At 45.1% G+C, this 17535-nt stretch overlaps 2 protein-coding genes across 3 annotated transcripts in view; one reads left to right on the forward strand and one right to left on the reverse strand.

Moving 5' to 3' along the window:
• Positions 1-919: 919 nt before the first annotated feature.
• Positions 920-14429, reverse strand: POGLUT2 (protein O-glucosyltransferase 2). Its single transcript, XM_055542981.1, has 10 exons — positions 13995-14429; positions 12197-12402; positions 10186-10391; positions 9940-10017; positions 9410-9582; positions 9052-9289; positions 6438-6647; positions 5657-5746; positions 4147-4254; positions 920-1152 (listed from the first exon to the last, which is right to left on the reverse strand). Exons 1-10 carry the CDS (start codon positions 14174-14176, stop codon positions 1135-1137), a joined length of 1509 nt encoding a protein of 502 aa, XP_055398956.1. The 5' UTR covers positions 14177-14429; the 3' UTR covers positions 920-1134.
• A 226-nt stretch (positions 14430-14655) lies between these two features.
• LOC129624734 (basic immunoglobulin-like variable motif-containing protein) overlaps positions 14656-17535 on the forward strand; it is a 62664-nt gene continuing 59784 nt past the window's right edge. For both annotated transcript variants that reach the window (XM_055542980.1, XM_055542979.1), the window contains exon 1: positions 14656-15072. The gene's annotated coding sequence lies outside the window, so the exon portion shown is untranslated. The remainder of the gene's footprint in view (positions 15073-17535) is intronic.

A 17535-nucleotide genomic window follows, 5' to 3' on the forward strand; every position in this document is an offset into this window, starting at 1 on the left:
CAAAACTTCAATTTCAGATACATTTTACATGTCATTATGATTCTTGATTTTTTTCAACCATTTACGAATTTTAAAATCATCCTTAACTTTCAGGCTATCCAAAAATAAGTGGTGGGCCAGATTTAGCTAAATATTAGCATGATTATTCCATCCATGCATTAAAATAATACATAATTGGATGTACTAGAGTTTTTATAATGGAGGTTCTATAATGTTTCGAAATGAGAATAGTATTAATGTAGTTCATCATGGATTAATGGAACAGAATAAATCACCATAAAACATGAATATGTAAACAGATGCCTGAAACGCATTTAATACAATTTTAATGTGCTTCCTTTTTAATAATTGGAAATTTCATATTTTAGTAGTGGTTGTTTATCATTAACCATAACAAATATTTTGCTTAACAGTGAGAAGTCAGTAGCATCCTTGATCTCTAAAGTAGCCACTACCACTAAGCCCACTTTCTCTCTGTAATAACTGTTTTTTAATCAATCCATAATTGCCCTGCTTATTTATTTTTACTTGTTTATTTCACTCTTCTTTCAGAAGAGATAGTGACTGTTCACTATTTTATCTGTAGAACCTAATACAATGCCTGGCACATATTAGGTGCTTAATAAATACTTGTTAAATAAAATCCATTTGTGATGGATACAGGAAGAGGCCAGATTACAAAAAAACCTTGGAAGGTGTATTAATTAGTATTCAGTTTGGCTGTGAGTGACTGATTATCTAAAATAATAGTGTAAAAAGTGAGAAGTTTACTGCTTTGTCATGTAAACTGTATCTAGGTAGGTGATGGCTTTTGACATGCTTCAGACTGAGTTCAGGACTCAGACACCCATTTTTTTTTTTTTTTTTTTTTTACTGCTCCATGGTCCAAACACAGCTAATGATGAGCACAACACAGGCCTTTAAAATAAAAGTGATTTTATTATAAAATTCTAAAAATGTACTTCCAATGACTGTCGTAGGAATACTGCATAAGAAGAAACAGATCTTCATAATCCAGACAATCATAGAGCAGATTTTATACTGTCCATGGAATTAGTATTTAGAAGACATTCTTCTTTTCACTTAAGAAGAGTCTTCAGAGCACCACTATTTGAAGGAAAGGTATTTTGCGTATCACAGTTCATCTTTGGTCTGCAATTAAGAAACAAAATATTTAGAGCCATCAAGAAGTTTTCCACGAGTAAGAAAGCTTACATTTAGTCTATTAATTACTTTCCCCTAAAGACAAAAGAGGTTTCCCTGGTGGCTCAGATTGCCTGCCAATGCAGGAGATGCAGGTTTGATCCCTGGGTGGGGAAGATGCCCTGGAGGAGGAAATGGCAACCCATTCCAGTATTCTTGCTTGGAAAATCCCATGGACAGAGGAGCCTGGTGGGCTATAGTCCACAGGGTCACAAAGAGTCAGACACAATTTAGCGACTGAGCACACAAGCACACAAAGATGAAAAAAGGGATAAATGAAGCCAGTCATCACTAGAGGATTTTAGGACTTGAGTATTTGAATTTTAGGATTCAAATAAAATTTTAGGATTTTACTATTTGAAATCATTATTTATTATTTGAAATCATCTAAGGGTAAAGTCCGGAGAAGGCAATGGCACCCCACTCCAGGACTCTTGCCTGGAAAATCCCATGAAGGGAGGAGCCTGGTGGGCTGCAGTCCATGGGGTCGCTAAGAGTCAGACACGACTGAGCAACTTCACTTTCACTTTTCACTCTCATGCATTGGAGAAGGAAATGGCAACCCACTCCAGTGTTCTTGTCTGGAGAATCCCAGGGATGGGGAGCCTGGTGGGCTGCTGTCTATGGGGTCGCACAGAGTCGGACACGACTGAAGCGACTCAGCAGCAGTAGCAGCAAGGGTATAGTCTCATTGGTGGGAACCTGAACATCTAGGGGTCTGTATTATGGTAAAGGCTTGTGTTCTGAACGGTATCAGTGAGTGGCCAGAGTAGACACGGCAGGTGGGAAAATCAATAAAACTATCATTCTAGCCGTAAGTTCTACGAATCAGGGGAATCATTTGGCACTCCTCAAACTCACTTATGAGATAAAAATAAATTAAAAAAAAGAGGAGTGGAGTAAGGCAGCCACCCAGTTTCATTTGGAGCCAACAGACTCATTCTGATACCAAATCAAACTCCATGTGGGAGTACCTTCCAATTTTGGGCATTTCTGTTTTGAAAATGGTTTTCAGTGATTCTGTGGCCTTGCAGCACTAAGAGGGGTTACCACTGATGCTGTACCACTTCGGAAGGCTGCTGCTGCTGCTAAGTCGCTTCAGTTGTGTCTGACTCTGTGCGACCCCATAGACGGCAGACCCCATAGACCGCCCCTGGGATTCTCCAGGCAAGAACACTGGAGTGGGTTGCCATTTCCTTCTCCAATGCAGGAAAGTGAAAAGTGAAAGGGAAGTCGCTCAGTGGTGTCTGACTCTTCGTGACCCCACAGACTGCAGCCCACCAGGCTCCTCCATCCATGGGATTTTCCAGGCAAGAGTGCTGGAGTGGGGTGCCATTGCCTTCTCCCCTTCTGAAGGCTAGCTAGAGGCAAATCCAAAACAAAACCAAATGAAGCAAAATAAAAATAATTTCAGCAGGTGCTGTATTCATGGTGTAAATACTGCAATCAGGTGTATTCCAAGCTACCAAAGGTTAACTGCTGTGCAGAATTCCTAAATATTTAACAATCAGTGAGCTTGTATGTGACTTGCCTGGTGGCTCAGCGGTAAAGAATCCACCTGCAATGCAGCAGACACAGGAGATCCAGGTCTGAACCCTGGGTTGGGAAGATGCCCTGGAGGAGGGCATGGCAACCCACTCCAGTATTCTTGCCTGGAGAATCCCATGGACTGGACCTGAGCCATAGGGTCACAAAGAATTGGACACGACTATAGCAACTGATCACGCATGCATGAGCCTGTATGAGCTGGTTCCATCACATCACCAGAGGTGGCAGTCACCTTATTCTTTTTTATACCCTCTTGGAAGGCAGAAATAGTTAACTGCAAAATCTGCTTCTCAACTCTGGTTCCAATGCACAATTTTGAGTCTGTCCATTCACAGACATGGTGATGTTGTTTAAAAGAATGTCAAGCCATTATATAATAATTTTTACACAATATACATTCCTTTAGATGAAACACAACTGTAATTGAAACAATCCTCCCCTGCCACAATTCTTTACACACAAACATGCACACAATTTGAAGAAGGCATACTGGTTTTTCGTGCTTGTTTTGCTATAATCCAGATAGATGGTTCTGAGCTAAATTCCTCTCTAGGCTTGGTTTTGTTACCTATAAAATGCCTAAATTCCTCTCTGGGCTTGGTTTTGTCAACTATAAAATGAAGGCATTTACTGGGTGACAGCTAAGGTCCTCTTTAGCCAGCCAAGTCCATACTCGAGCCTGCCTTTTATAAATGAAATCAGTGAAAGTGAGAAAGTGAAGTCGCTCAGTCGTGTCTGACTCTTTGTGACCCCATGGACTGTAGCCTCCCAGGCTCCTCTGTCCATGGAATCTTCCAGGCAAGAGTACTGGAGTGGGTTGCCATTTCCTTCTCCAGGGGATCTTCCCAACCCAAGGATCGAACCCGGGTCTCCCGCATTGGAGGCAGATGCTTTACCATCTGAGCCACCAGGGAAGCCCAGTAATGTAGTGGTATTAACAGAGATCACTTTTAAATGAATAATCTGTTAACATGAATAATCATGATTATATATTTTTCCATCTCTAAACTGGGATGATAAACTTTGCAGAAACTATCTCACAGGGAGATGAGGCTATTAGATGATACATGTGAAAATACTTTGCAAACTGCAAATATCTATTCAAATGCTACATGATCTGTAATTCTCACAATAAAAAAGGCCTCTGTCCACTTTGCTGGGAGCTCCTATGTCTCTTCACCTCACTGCATCTTAGCACCTGTTTTTTTTTTTTTTTTGTCTTTTTTGCCTTTTGTTGGTAACTGTTTTTTCTGCCTCTGCTAGAGTGAGTTGCTTAGAGGCTCCAGGAGGAATTTGGGTAGTTGCTGCCTGACTGAATGAGTAAAGGGGAGAATGAGGACTCGGATCACAGTTAGTTCTTCCTGTGACATTGGCTAGGAAGTCAGTTCCGGTTACCTTCTTCCTGTGGCACGTGCAGGGAAAGAGGTCATCCTCGGTCTCTGGTTCTACCCTCATCATGCCCTCTCGGATCTGGGGCTCACTCACTTGTAAACTGGCATATTCCTGTATAGGCAACAATACAAAGGCATGTTTTATTTAGCACTTAAGATGCTGAAGCAGGAGCTCCAATACTCTGGCCACCTGATGCAAAAAGCTGACTCATTGCAAAAGACCCTGATTACTGGGAAAGATTGAGGGCAGGAGGGAAAGGGGGTGACAGAGAATGAGATGGTTGGATGGCACCACTGACTCAATGGACGTGAGTATGAGCAAACTCTGGGAGACAGTGAAGGACAGGGAAGCCTGGCATGCTGCGTTCACGGGGTCGCAAAGAGTCAGACACGATTCAGTGACTGAACAACAACATAAGGTGCACTTACCAAATGAGATACACTGGAGTGTGCTAGAACTCGGTCCATTTAATTCAAGTGTGTCAAGTTATGAAATACAAGGCCCTCCTTAAAACCCCACGACAAGAGCTTCTGAGAGGTGACTGTCCCCACTCCTAAGTCTACCCTTCATTTATATGACTCTTTTATGGTATTTCTTTTCATCTTCTGCCACGTAGTGAAAATGCCTGTGTTCCCATCTTCCCTAAATTGAGAATCTGAGGACAGACTATTTCTGCCTGACCCACCACAGCTGGTACAGCTTCAGTCACGTCTTCATTCATCATGGGCTTCCCTGTCCTAAGTTCTGGGCGAGGAGCTTATGCTCTAGTACATGTGAGTTGAATGAATGAACTCGAATAACCTGTGGCTCTTTAGGAATTCAGATTAGCAAATGCCCCCAGTTCTTTCTTTAGTTTACATACTTCATCACTCTTTAGGAAAGGTTACAAAGCGGGAGCGGAACAGCAATGACCAACTTTGTTCTGTAGCAGAGCCTGAGACACTGGGCTCAATATCTAGAATTCTGCAACTCTGAGATTAAAACAATCTGACTTAGATCTAGAATTATTTATTAGCAAATTACATGCTTACGACTGCATTTTTTAAAAAAGAACCTTTCAAATTGTTAGATAGGCTTTGACTACAATCCCTAAATGGGTAGGTCCATAAAGGCAAATTGCAAGAAAAGTTATGGCCCAATGGGGTCAGCACAACAGGTCCAAACATACCTTGCACTGTATAGAAAAAGAAACAGCAACAAAATAGCAGTTTTGTACAAAGAACAAATAAGAATCCATGCCCAGTAACTTTGTAGGCTCAGAGGCCAATTGTCTAACCACATGCCACACAGTTCTAACATTAACAACTTTCCCTTAAGGTTGTAGCATTCTCCATTAGCTATTCTTCAGCATCCTTCATTTTCACTATAATTTAATATTTATCCCTGACTTTCACTTACAGAGGTATATATGTATCTCCTTAATGAAAATACTTTTAGAAATTGTTCAGTGAAACATTACTTGCTACTAACATGAACAATTACAAATATTTCTATTTTCTTAGAAAATACTGACCTGGAAAAGTTTAAAATAATAACAGAATATGTCATCACCCATGAGATTATTTCTTGCAAATTCTTGTCCTGTTTTGGCTATCTTCTTTGCCTATGGGAGCAAGAATAATATCCTTTAATGAAACATATTTTTCTCCATGCAGACATATGCTAAGTGATCTTCCAAGTACATTTTGGTGGGAAAATAGTGGCTACAGTATCTTTGAAGTCTTGTGTGTAAAGGGAACATTAGAGGATGTGTGTTCAAATCAAAGTGAGGTTTTAAGACTTGATAAAAGTTTAAGAAGTCATATTGGGCCTTCTAGAATGGGCCTCTCCGGGACAGAAAAGGGAGACAAAATGAAGTAACAATGACTTTGCAAAGTCAATGCAAGATGAAGCTTAATGCACTGCCTGAATAATTTTTAGCAGACAATTCGTTTGAAGCTTCTCTCATGCAATCCTTCGTTTTAATCCGTGGCACAGTTAGTTCTTCCCCTGCCAGGCTGACCATCTTTATCTGCATGTTGCTAGTGGAGGGGAGGCAGTGCTTGGAGCTCAGATCTAACTGAGTGAGACAGCAAAATCAAGGCCAAGGGTTAGGTTTTCGTGTCATGTGCAGAGTGGGCAGTTAATCCAAGCCACTGTGCCTGGCTTTACCCTGAAGGGATCTGTGCTATGCATGGGGCAGTGGCTTCCCATTTATAGGAAATGGTCTCCATGTAAGCATCTTGAATGCTTTCCAGGCACAAGACATGGAAATGACCCCATGATACCTGGGGGTACAAAGTGACTGACCTTACCTCTTCATCGTGATCTTTTGCCCACTGAAGTTTCTCTAGGAGATCACTCAGGTTGCTTTTAACTGGAATGTAGTGTTTCCAGGGCTGCAGTTCGTTATAAAAGTGTTCATAGTAGATGGAGTCCTGCTTCAGCACCACACTGTCACCAACCAGCAGATACGGCAGGCGGTAGGCTGCCACGGTGCCATCCACGTTGATCTGGTATTTATGCTGCAAACCGCAGGACAGCAGAAGAACCTCCATTAAGCTCCCTTTTTCCCACTCTTCTTTATTCTCCTCCTCTTTCCACACATCAAACCTCACCATCCTCAGATATAAACTGGCTAGATTTTGTCCTTGGCCCCTGCCACTTAGTAAGTGCTATTAATTATTTATATGTATACATAACACACTGACCTAGATGTAGGGCCTATTTTGATGTTCCCCCAAATTTCAAGAAGGGAGCCCAAGTCTAACGCTGGAGCAACCAATAAAATTATAAAACTGTTGTCCAAAGCCTACCAGTGAAGGAAATTAGATTTATTACGACTACTTCCCAGGTGGCAGTAGTGGTAAAGAATCCAGCTGCTAATGCAGGAGGTGTTAAGAGGCGTGGATTCGATCCCTGGGTTGGGGAGTTCTCCTGGAGGAGGAAATGGTAACCCACTCCAGTATTCTTGCCTGGAGAATCCCCATAGATAGAGGAGCCTGGTGGGCTACAGTCCACAGGGTCACAGAGTGGGACACAATTGAAGTGACATAGACGCATGTGACTGCTTTATCGATGGCATGATAGTACCTACTGATGGCACATTCTAAACTGTGTTAACCATACCTTTGAAACATCCAGTGGCCACACCCAGCTCTTAAAGAAATTAACAAGCTCTGGGGCAAGAACATCTATGAATCAAAATATTTCTAGCACGGCAGAGGTCAATAAATATTTATCTGTTTATTTAACCGGGTCTTAGTTGAGGCACATGTGATTTTCATGCAGGCTGTCTAGTTGGGGCACATGGGCTTAGCTGCTCCATAGCATATGGGATCCCAGAGCAGGGATTGAAACTGCATCCCCTACGTTGCAAGGCAGACTCGTAACCACTGGACTACCAGGGATGTCCTAGTCAATAGTTTTAAGCTGCAACAAATTCAACAGGTACAACAGAAAGAAAGCAAAGGTCTGACAGGACACTCTCGGAGAAGGGATGGCTGGTATCAGCTCTCTTTGGTTGTAACCATTTCTTTCCAAAATTTCTGTGACATGCATATGGAAGAAAAACTGATTATTCAGCTTATGGCCATCTTTAAGTCTTCTTGTGCTCTGTGCAGTAAGTCGCTTCAGTCACATCTGACTCTTGCGACCCTGTGGACTGTAGCCCACCAGGCTCCTCTGTACAGAGCTCATCAATCACTGACCTTCCCACCTGCAGGAGATGGCTGACTACCCTTCACCACATGGGGCTTCAAAACCCCTTGGGGGTCTAGAGATCAGGGTGGTATACCTCACTGCTTGAGAAAGGAGAGTTGTCAGAAAAAGGATCAACCCTGGGAAAACAGGAACAGCCCACATTCTAGACACAGAGAGAGTGTAGAATCCCCAGTTTTTTAGCAGAACAGCTGGTTGGATTCCAAGTCATTTCCCTACCAGAAGGGAAGAGACACCTGCTTTATATTCCTTCTTTAGTCTATTGTGATTCTATGGCTCAGGGGAGAAATATTTATAAAATCACTAACATGTATTTTTTAATAAAAAAAGGGTTTGGGGTGAAAATGTGCTTCTCTTGAAGGTCAGTTGGAGAAAAAATTACCTAGATCCCAAACTCCCTTGGTGCATATTTCATGTCAGGTCTAGATACTGAGTCAGGACTTCCCTGGTGGCTTAGAGGGTGAAGAATCTGCCTGCATTGTGGGAGACCCACATTTGATCCCTGGGTCAGGAAGATCTCCTGGAGAAGGGAATGGCAACCCATTCCAGTATTCTTGCCTGGAGAATCCCAAGGACAGAGGAGCCTGCAGGCTACAGTCCATGAGATCAGAGAGAGTTGGACAGGACTGAGCGACTAACACTTTCACTTTTCTAGGTACTGAGTACAATCCAGGTTGCCTGCTAGGGGCTGGTTAGTCCCTGGCGCCCCATGCCTGGATGTTTCTAAAATTTTGTGCTCACCTCTCATCTTCTGTTGGAGAAGGAAATGGCAACCCACTCCAGTATTCCTGTCTGGAGAATTCCATAAACAGAGGAGCCTGGTGGGCTCCAGTGCATGGGGTTGCAAAGAGTCGGACATGACTGAGCAACGATTATCACTCACTCACTCACTCACTCATCTCCTGTAATTTAATTTCCCACCCATCAAATGCAGGTGGGACTTCCCAGGTGGCACTAGTGGTGAAGAACCTGCCTGCCAAAGCAGGAGACAGAAAAGACACGGGTTTGATCCCTGGGTCGGGAAGATCCCCTGGAGAAGGAAATGGCAACCCATTCCAGTATTCTTGCCTGGAGAATTCCTGTGGACAGAGGAGCCTGATGGGTTACAGTCCATAGGGTCACGAAGAGTCCGACACGACTGAAGTGACCTAGCACGCAAATGCAGGTATTTGGAAAATCACAAAGCATTGGCTCTGGATGATGTCATACCTTGAAGAAATCGAAAAATGAAATGTGTTTCACGATGGGACCATACAGGCTTTCGTCGTGTTTAAAGAAGAAGAAGTTGGTGAAAGCAGCGTCTATGAGCTCCGGGTGCTTCCTGCTCAGCTTAACCAGCTCTAGTCTCTCTTTGCGGCTGTCTCGCCCTCTCCAGACAGCGGTAGAGTTTTTGCTTTCCCAGGGAGGACCTGTGTTGGCCTGCACGGACATCATATCCAGACTGACTCTGGAAGACAGACAGTGCAACAGATGTTTCCCCCAACCATCGCCTCGCAAGGGGTGTTGGGAAAAAACTCATCAAGGAAAGAAAACCAAGGCTCTGGGTCATCTGCGACCCATCTCTCACCGGCCCATGGTTTCCAGGACAGAGTCTGTCAAGTCGTAGGTGGGCATCACAATATCCCTGGAGTCCGTGGAGCCACACCAGGAAAAGATCGGATGGATGTGGGGACTGGATTTCTTTTTTTCCAAAGGCCAGTCTCCCAAATTAACAAAAAACTCCACATCAGGCATCTTCACCTAGGACAAGGAAGCCAAAGTGTTAAAATGATGGTATTGTTTTTCATATCAGCCATTTCACTATCACTGTCTAAACTCCACTGCTGTTGTTACTGTTTAGTCGCTCAGTCCTGTCTGACTCTTTAGCGACCCCATGGACTATAGTCCGCCAGGCTCCTCTGTCCATGGAATTCTCCATGGCAAGAATATTGGCGTGGGTTGTCATTTCCTTCTCCGCGGGATCTTCCCAACCCAGGGATTGAACCCAGGTCTCCTGCACTGCAGGCAGATTCTTTACCACTGTGCCGGCTGGGAAGACTATGAGGTAAAACCTGGATTTAAATCGTCCATTATACACAAGAAAAAAGAAATACTTACTTTTCTAGTCAAAGAAAGTAGTATGGCATCCATGAAAATTCTAAAACCTACATGTTCACCGTGAGTCTTGATATAAACCTGGAAGACAATTCCATGTTTATTCCGTTAGTCTAAAAGTACACTGGCTTCACTGAGATCAAGCTTATCACAATGATCGGCAGAATGATTTTTAATAAAACTATGTAGCTAGTTGTAGCCACATGGCCAAAACAAAAATACATCACCAAGACAAACAAGCAACTGCACCTTGTTATCCTTCAAGGTATAATGACACAAGCTCTGTCTTTGTCCAAATCTTTTTGGGATTTCCGTTGCAATCTTTTCCGGGTCAACGGTAGGGAAATGCACCAGATCTCTGTGAATCTGAGCAAAGGTTTCTGGGCAGTTCATCTCTCGCAGCCAGGCTGCACTGTCTTCCAAGGGACAGTCACAGCTCTCATGGTACACCGGCCCTGATGACACACGGAGCAAAGGGTACAGGCACAATCTCACTCAGCGTGTGAAACGGGTAACAGATATTTGTAGCATGACTTCAGATCCTGCCTAGTCAGATGGGGAGGGCAATTTGATGGAAAACCTATTTTAAAAAGAGAAACCTTTCTATTACACTGGGGAATAGCGAGTACATCTGTTCTGCCAGCTCTTTATGGTTGGGTCTTAAGATATTTTCACAGTAAAGTCCACTTGGCATGACTTCAAAAGAAAGCTAATGGTACTACATTTTTCTCTAAGTGGCTTCCATAGTCCCTCCATTACTCTTTTTCCCCACATGGCATGTAGGGTCTTAGTTGCCCAACCAGGGATGGAACCCATGTGAGTCTCAACCACTGGACGGCCAGGGAAGTCCCCATAGTTCATTATTCTTTTTTTTTAAATTAATTTTTATTGGAGTATAGTTGCTTTACAATGTTGTGTTAGTTTCTGTTGTACCGCAAAGCATTACTCTTTATGTTTTGTGTACTTAAGAATAACCAAACATTGGTAAAAGGATATCAGAGGCATATCCCTGTTTTAATGAAAGACAAAAGTGATAAGGAATTAATATTTTGATGGTCTGTTATACAAGCAAGTCCTTAAAATGTCTAAGATATTTTCTCAATGGGTAAATCATCCTAAGGATCAATACAAGTGGGAATTCCCTGATGGTCCAGTGGTTAGGATTCTGTGCTTCTGATGCTGAGGCCTGGGTTTGATCCCTGGTGGGGAAACTAAGATACTGCAAGCCTTGAGGCGAGGCCAAAAAAAACAAAACAAAACAATACAAGTAAATAAAGCACCCCTACTATGGTTAGTAGTTTTTAAAAAAATATATAAAGAAGCAAAGTAATCCTCAAAACACCCATTTCACTAATACTATAATGAATTAATTACGTGTCTAGAAATAATACTAATATAACATAGAATCTGAATTGAGATTTCATTGTCATTTATTTCTATAATTCTCAGATTGTCACCTGACCCAGGCAGTAGGAGACAATGGGACATCTTTTTAAGGTTTAGCAGGTTATATGGTACCGTGTGGTCCTAGTGGAGTGAGGGGAAGGAACCTAGACACTTTCTACAAAAATGTTTGCCTTTCTTGGAGCAGTGGGTCAAGAAAGATTTGTGTGTCTGTATTCTCCTTGCTTCTCTAATATTTTAGGATATATGTCTGCTGATATGGAATGATATGGCTTTAGGGAAGAAAGCTGTACTCTTATCCTATATAAGAAAACATCAGAGAATTTCTCTGGAAAAATAGCATTGAAACAAAGCCAAAAAACTACAGTCAACTTTCACTGTCTCTGCCAAGCCCTTTCTTCCTGAAGTGATTGACCGAATTTCAGTGACACTCATCAGTTACTTAAGTCATATGTCCCTAACTAAGAAAGTGCCATCTATGACTATATATATATATATATATATATGTATCTTGATTGTTCTTGCTAATGTTGCATCTTCCAGAAGCAAATTCTCTATTACTAGAACTTAATACTATTAAGTTCATATTAAAGAACATATTAAGTTCTTTCCTCTTTAGTGAATTACAATTTCCATTCAAATCGTGCATTTCTTTCTTCTACCAGGATTCTCAACTTAGCTTTCAACTTCAGTCCATAGGGTCACTAAGAGTCTGACCTGATTTAGCAACTGAAAAACAGTAACAAAATTTCTTTTCTTCCAGTGAAAAAATATCAGGCTAACCTGCTTTTACTGACTGAATGACAGGTAATATTGTATTCAAACACTGTTGTTTTGAAATTATATTCCACATTACCTTTTAAAATATATGGAGATTTGGCCACATGTTGACCTTGGAATTTGACTTCTATCTTCAGGTTTTTGTAGCTGGCGTACATTCTGTATCTTACTATGTAGGACCCATCTTTTCGGTCTAAAACCTGGACCCCGACTCTAGTGAATTGCTCATCTGGGGCTGAGATTTTAATCTGGAACACTTTTTCACCTGGAGAAGATGTGAATCTGTGATGGGAAGAACAGTGCAACATAAAGATTATTTTAAGAAACAAACGTACAAAGACTATGGTTTCCAGTCTGTGAACCTGAGTATTCTCTATATCCTCCCCCTAATATGTGCTTGCTTCCTTTTCCTTCATGCTTTCAGTGCCAGAATGAATAGGATGGATTGGAGATGAAAAGGAAAAGAGGATGACAATGGTCAAGATAAGTTAAAACCATTTCATTAGAAAATTACAAGGAGGTATTTTAAGACTACTAATCTCTGTAAACATAGAACATCCTTATGCATTTCATATATAAAAATAGTCCTATTAACCTACTATTTATTTCATGCCCATCACATCTTGAAATCTGTGATCAAATGATGCCTCTAAAGATAATGGTTTTCTGAAACATGGCTCTCAATGATTCTTTAAAAAAAAAATCACTATTATAAATAGTACTCAGCCATGGAAAAAGCTAGTAGTTAGTATATTATCCAAGGGATGTTTATAAAAGGCTTTTTTCTTTTGAGGGCATGCTCTTGGTGTTAAGATTAAGATGGTACTCAGTTTCCCAACCATACTATTTATAACCAAGTGACAAAATTGATAATGTTCCTTTTCTTTGGAAAACTTCTTATTCCCAAGATGTTTTTGCCAACAAAATATACACAGACAGCTTCATTATAAAAAGACAATCATGTCAGAGGTATGTGAATTCTACAAATAAGTTTCAAGCACGAGTGGAACAGTTGAATGCAGTGGGATGAAATAAAGTTGTAACAAACACATAGGAGATTCATATTTCGATTCTTTCTGCCTCAACCATAACATTATGAATAGTGTTTTATTTTTCATTTTGAGTTTCAAAACACACTTAGTGCAGAGGTCTACCTGAAAACACAGCAGCACCAGAAAAAGGTGAAGCCAACTAGTTTCTAACAACTGAGTTCAAATTCCTTATAACAATTCATGCAAAAATTAGAAAAGAGTTCCTTGTGCTAGATTTTCATTAGTTATCTATTTTATACCTACTGGTATTGGGATTGACTGTATCTATGGCAACCCCAATCTATTCAGTGCTCTGTGGTGACCCAAATGGGAAGGAAATCTAAAAAAGAGGGGATATAAGTATATGTATAGCTGATTCACTTTGTTGTACTAGCAGAAACACACAACATCGTAAAGCAACTATACTCCAATAAAAATTAATAAAAAAAAGAATGTATAGATCTAACTGAACCACTTTGTTGTACAGCAGAAATGAACACATTGTAAATCTACTATACCTCCATAAAATAAATAAATAATAAATTAATTTAAATAGAAAAAAATTTAGAATACCTTAAGCAAAGTACAGGGGTTTGTTCAGCACTCATGTAGGACTGCCCTTCAAAAGGGCCAGGAGAAGAGCTAACTCGAAATGATTTCTAAAGCTACAGAGAAAAATTGAGTAGGAGGGGGATAAACTTCCAAGGAGATGTGAATAGCCCCCAGGTGTCCTGGATTTTAAACCGCTGTGGAGAAACGAGTTCTGGGAGGACAGAACGCGAGGAGAGTAGCAGAAAGCTTGAACTGCCTTCTAAAATCGTTATGGAGCCATTGCGGACTTACTTCTTGCCCGATGTGTCCACCGCCTGAATGTAGAAATAGCGCGCGGGAAGGACCACGGCTGCCTTGAGTCCGGGACCCCATACTTCACTCTTCTCGGGGCTCAGTCGCCTCTCTCCGCCGCTCTCGGCCAGTGCTGGAACGGTCGCGAGAAAGAAGCAGTAAAGCAGCAAAATGCTAAACATTTACAAGCTGGACTCAAGATGATCCACGGATAAATGAAGTGGAAGAGGTGGACGCAGCCAGCCGCGGCTCGGGCGGGGGCGCGTCGGCCGATCGCAACAGCAGGCGAGATTCCCTGAGGGGGTCTCTGGCTGTGCTGTTCGTGCTGTTCGCACGCGGGGGTCTCCCCCAGAGACCGGGACGCAGGCTTGTCCTGCTGAAGGATACCAGCAGTTCTGCTGAAACGGACAAGAAGCACGCCGCTCCTCTTTCCTGGGACAATGACAAACCGGCGTTGCTTCTGTAACTGTAGCATCATTGGGGGCGAGCCCGTCTCAGGTTCCAGCCCAAGGTGCAGGGCGAGGGGATTGGCCCGCGCGTCGGCCGGGACTCAGTAAGGCCTCCTCCGAGTGGATGGCCGAGTGGACACGCGTCCTGGCGCCGGAGCTTCCTGGGACGTGTAGTTCGCGGCTGGGCTAGCGGAAATCCTGCCAGGTTTTTTTTTTTTGTTTTTTGTGTTTTTTTTTTTTAACCTTCTCTCGCTCGTTTATTTACTTCGCGGTAGCCGCTTTCAGGGGACAGATAAACAGTAGATGCCCAATTAAGGGGCACGCGCGTCTTGGAGGAGCAGCTAAGATTAAAAAAAAACAAAAACAAAAGAACTGCCACCATATCCTCCGCACGTGCAGAGGACAGGTGTAAAACCCGATGAAAGGAAGGTGTTGCCCATGACATCGGACGATCGGTCGCCCGGCACGGCCGTCTGGGCGCTGTCCCCGCGCGCTCCGATGGGACGCGAGACGCCGGCCCCAGGGTAACCCGAGGCGCATCGCGGGCCGCGCGCTGGAAGCTGTGATCCTGGACCGGGGCCGGCCTCCGCCGCGACCGCCGCGGCCCGATTCCACCGGACAGGCCAGAGGTACCTCGGGCGGTGGGCGGGGGTCGAGGTGGCCGCCGACGACCTTGCGCCTTGCGCGCTGGACCCGGGGCGAGGGGGTGGCAACTGAGCGCCGCTGGGCCAGGCCTGCCGCCTCCCACCTGCTCTCCGCGGGGCCCGGTGGTCATACGAGTGGACGCCCCTGCATGGGGACCGGTCCTCCGGGGAAGAAGTGGGCGAAGACCTGGGCCGCAGGGTGGAGGGAAGCGTCCGGGAGAGAAAGGACGCGTCTTCTCAGGAACAAAGCCCGGTTTGGAGGGGCGGCGGGGGACACCGATGGCCCCCCGGCTGGCGCGGCGCGAGCCTCCGCGCCACGCTCAGCTGGGCCCCGGCCCGGAGAGCGCGGTGGCCGGGCCCCCACCCCGCACGGCCCGCGCGGTCGCCGGAGGGGTCCCGGCCAGCTCCGACCTCGTACCGGGAGCCTCCTCCTCTCCCCCTTTCTCCCTCTCGGCCTTGTCGACTGCCCCACAAACTCTGATGAGCCGGTGGCCCCACCAGCCAAAGCCAGGGCCCGGGCAGGGGTCAAGGCGAGGGTTTTCTGTACTGTTTCCTTCGGGGGGCAGTTAACATTAGTACTCATATCAACTTGTGCATTCAGAAACGCCAATCGGGGGCTTTCTCTTAGCCCGGGTACGGGACTGCCTTGCGCCGCAACCCGCCCCGCGCCCCCGGGCCCCCTCGCGGGCTAGAGGCGGATAGCGCGCGGGTGAAGGGCGGGAGGAGGGCGCGGAGGCTCCGCTGCCCGGCCCGGGGGTGCGCGGCGCCTGAGGATGCGCGGGGATGTCTGGCGGCGCGGGCTGGGGTAGCCCCGCTCTATTTCCTGCCGGCGGGCGCCGCCTCCGCCTCCGCTGGCGGCGGCTGCAAGCGGCAGGCCTGCGCCACTGTCGTCTTCATCCCGGGGGCCTCCGAGCCGGCGGCGCCGCCAGCTTCGCAGAGAAGGGCGGTTGGGCCTCCGATCGCCTGCCCGGGAGCCGGGGCTCGCCGCTGGCCGGAGCGCGCGTAGACAACCACCCCCCTACCTCCCCCCGGCATCCTTCGGAGGCGGGCGCCTCTGCCTGGGCAGGGGCTCAGGTCTGAGGGAGGAAGGGGCCTGGAGGGCGTGCGGAGGGGGCTGGCGGAGGGAGGGGGGCAGACGAAGATCAGACCCCGTGGGCTTAGCGCGTCTGGCCCTCTGGCGTCTATTCATTCCATCCTTCTTAAGTCCTTCGCTGCCCTTGGTCTCAGCGGCCTTGGGCAGAATATATAGATCACAATAGTGGTCCTACGTGGAAGCCTTTATTGGAAGCCTTTTAAAGATACTTCGTTCTCTAAGCAAACCTGATGCTTAAAATACAACCAGAAAAGAGTGTAACTGAGGCCATGAATAGTGTTATTTCCAAATGTTTATTTTACCTAGCAGTTACTTCCAGTGACAAAAATCTTTCCTCCAGCTGTGCATTTGAAGCTGGCCATTTGATGAGATTTCTTCTACACGGAGCTAAAGAGTACTGTTGCTTCTCATAGGATTTTATGAATAAATCATTAAGTCCTGAAGCTTAGGCCCTGCATTCAGTCTTACTAGTAAATCATCATAGAGCATGGCCTCCTTTACTGGATGAGGGAACCTCAGTTCTCACCGATGAGAGCCTGGGAGGAGAAGGAGTCCCCTTGCCTAGAACTTCAGGTCCTGGTTGCCAAGGCCACTCCTGGTAAGCCCTCCTGGAATCTGGGCTCCTAATCCCGGGCTTACAATAATGCCTAGGATGCTGCAGGGGCTTAAATATATATCTATTGATGAGACTTTTACAAATCACCCTGGGGATAAAGTAGTCAGGAAAACCAGATTTGCAGGAGACAGAGATTCATCATATAAACACACGATCTAGAATTGCACCCTGGTAAGACCTGTGAGGAGAAGGAAATGGCATCCCACTCCAGTGTTCTTGCCTGGAGAATCCCAGGGATGGGGGAGTATTGTGGGCTGCCATCTCTGGGGTTGCACAGAGTCGGACACAACTGAAGTGACTGAGCAGCAGCAGCAGCAAGACCTGTGAAGTCTCAGTGTACAAATCTGCCTGCCAGCGCAGGATACTCCTGTTCCATCCCTGGGTGGGGAAGATCCCCTAGAGAAGGAAATGGCCACCCACTCCAGTATTCTTGCCTGGAAAATCCCATGGACAGAGGAATCTCATGGGCTACAGTCCATGGGGTCGCAACTTAGCAATGAAAGACCTGTGAAGGGGAGGTACTGAGTTTGTACAGGGTCTCCTGGTCTCACTGAAGGAAGGAAGCATCTGGAAGAAAGTGACATTTGACTGACATCCAAATGTGGCCTTCCCAGGTGGCTCTAGTGGTGAAGAACCCACCTGCTAATGCAGAGGACCTAAGAGACTCAGGTTCGGACCCAGGCTTGGGAAGATCCCCTGGAGCAGGAAAGGGCAACCCACTCCAGTATTGCCTGAAGAA

The sequence above is a fragment of the Bubalus kerabau genome, chromosome 12 (assembly GCF_029407905.1).
Source record: "Bubalus kerabau isolate K-KA32 ecotype Philippines breed swamp buffalo chromosome 12, PCC_UOA_SB_1v2, whole genome shotgun sequence".
Lineage (NCBI taxonomy): Eukaryota > Metazoa > Chordata > Mammalia > Artiodactyla > Bovidae > Bubalus > Bubalus kerabau.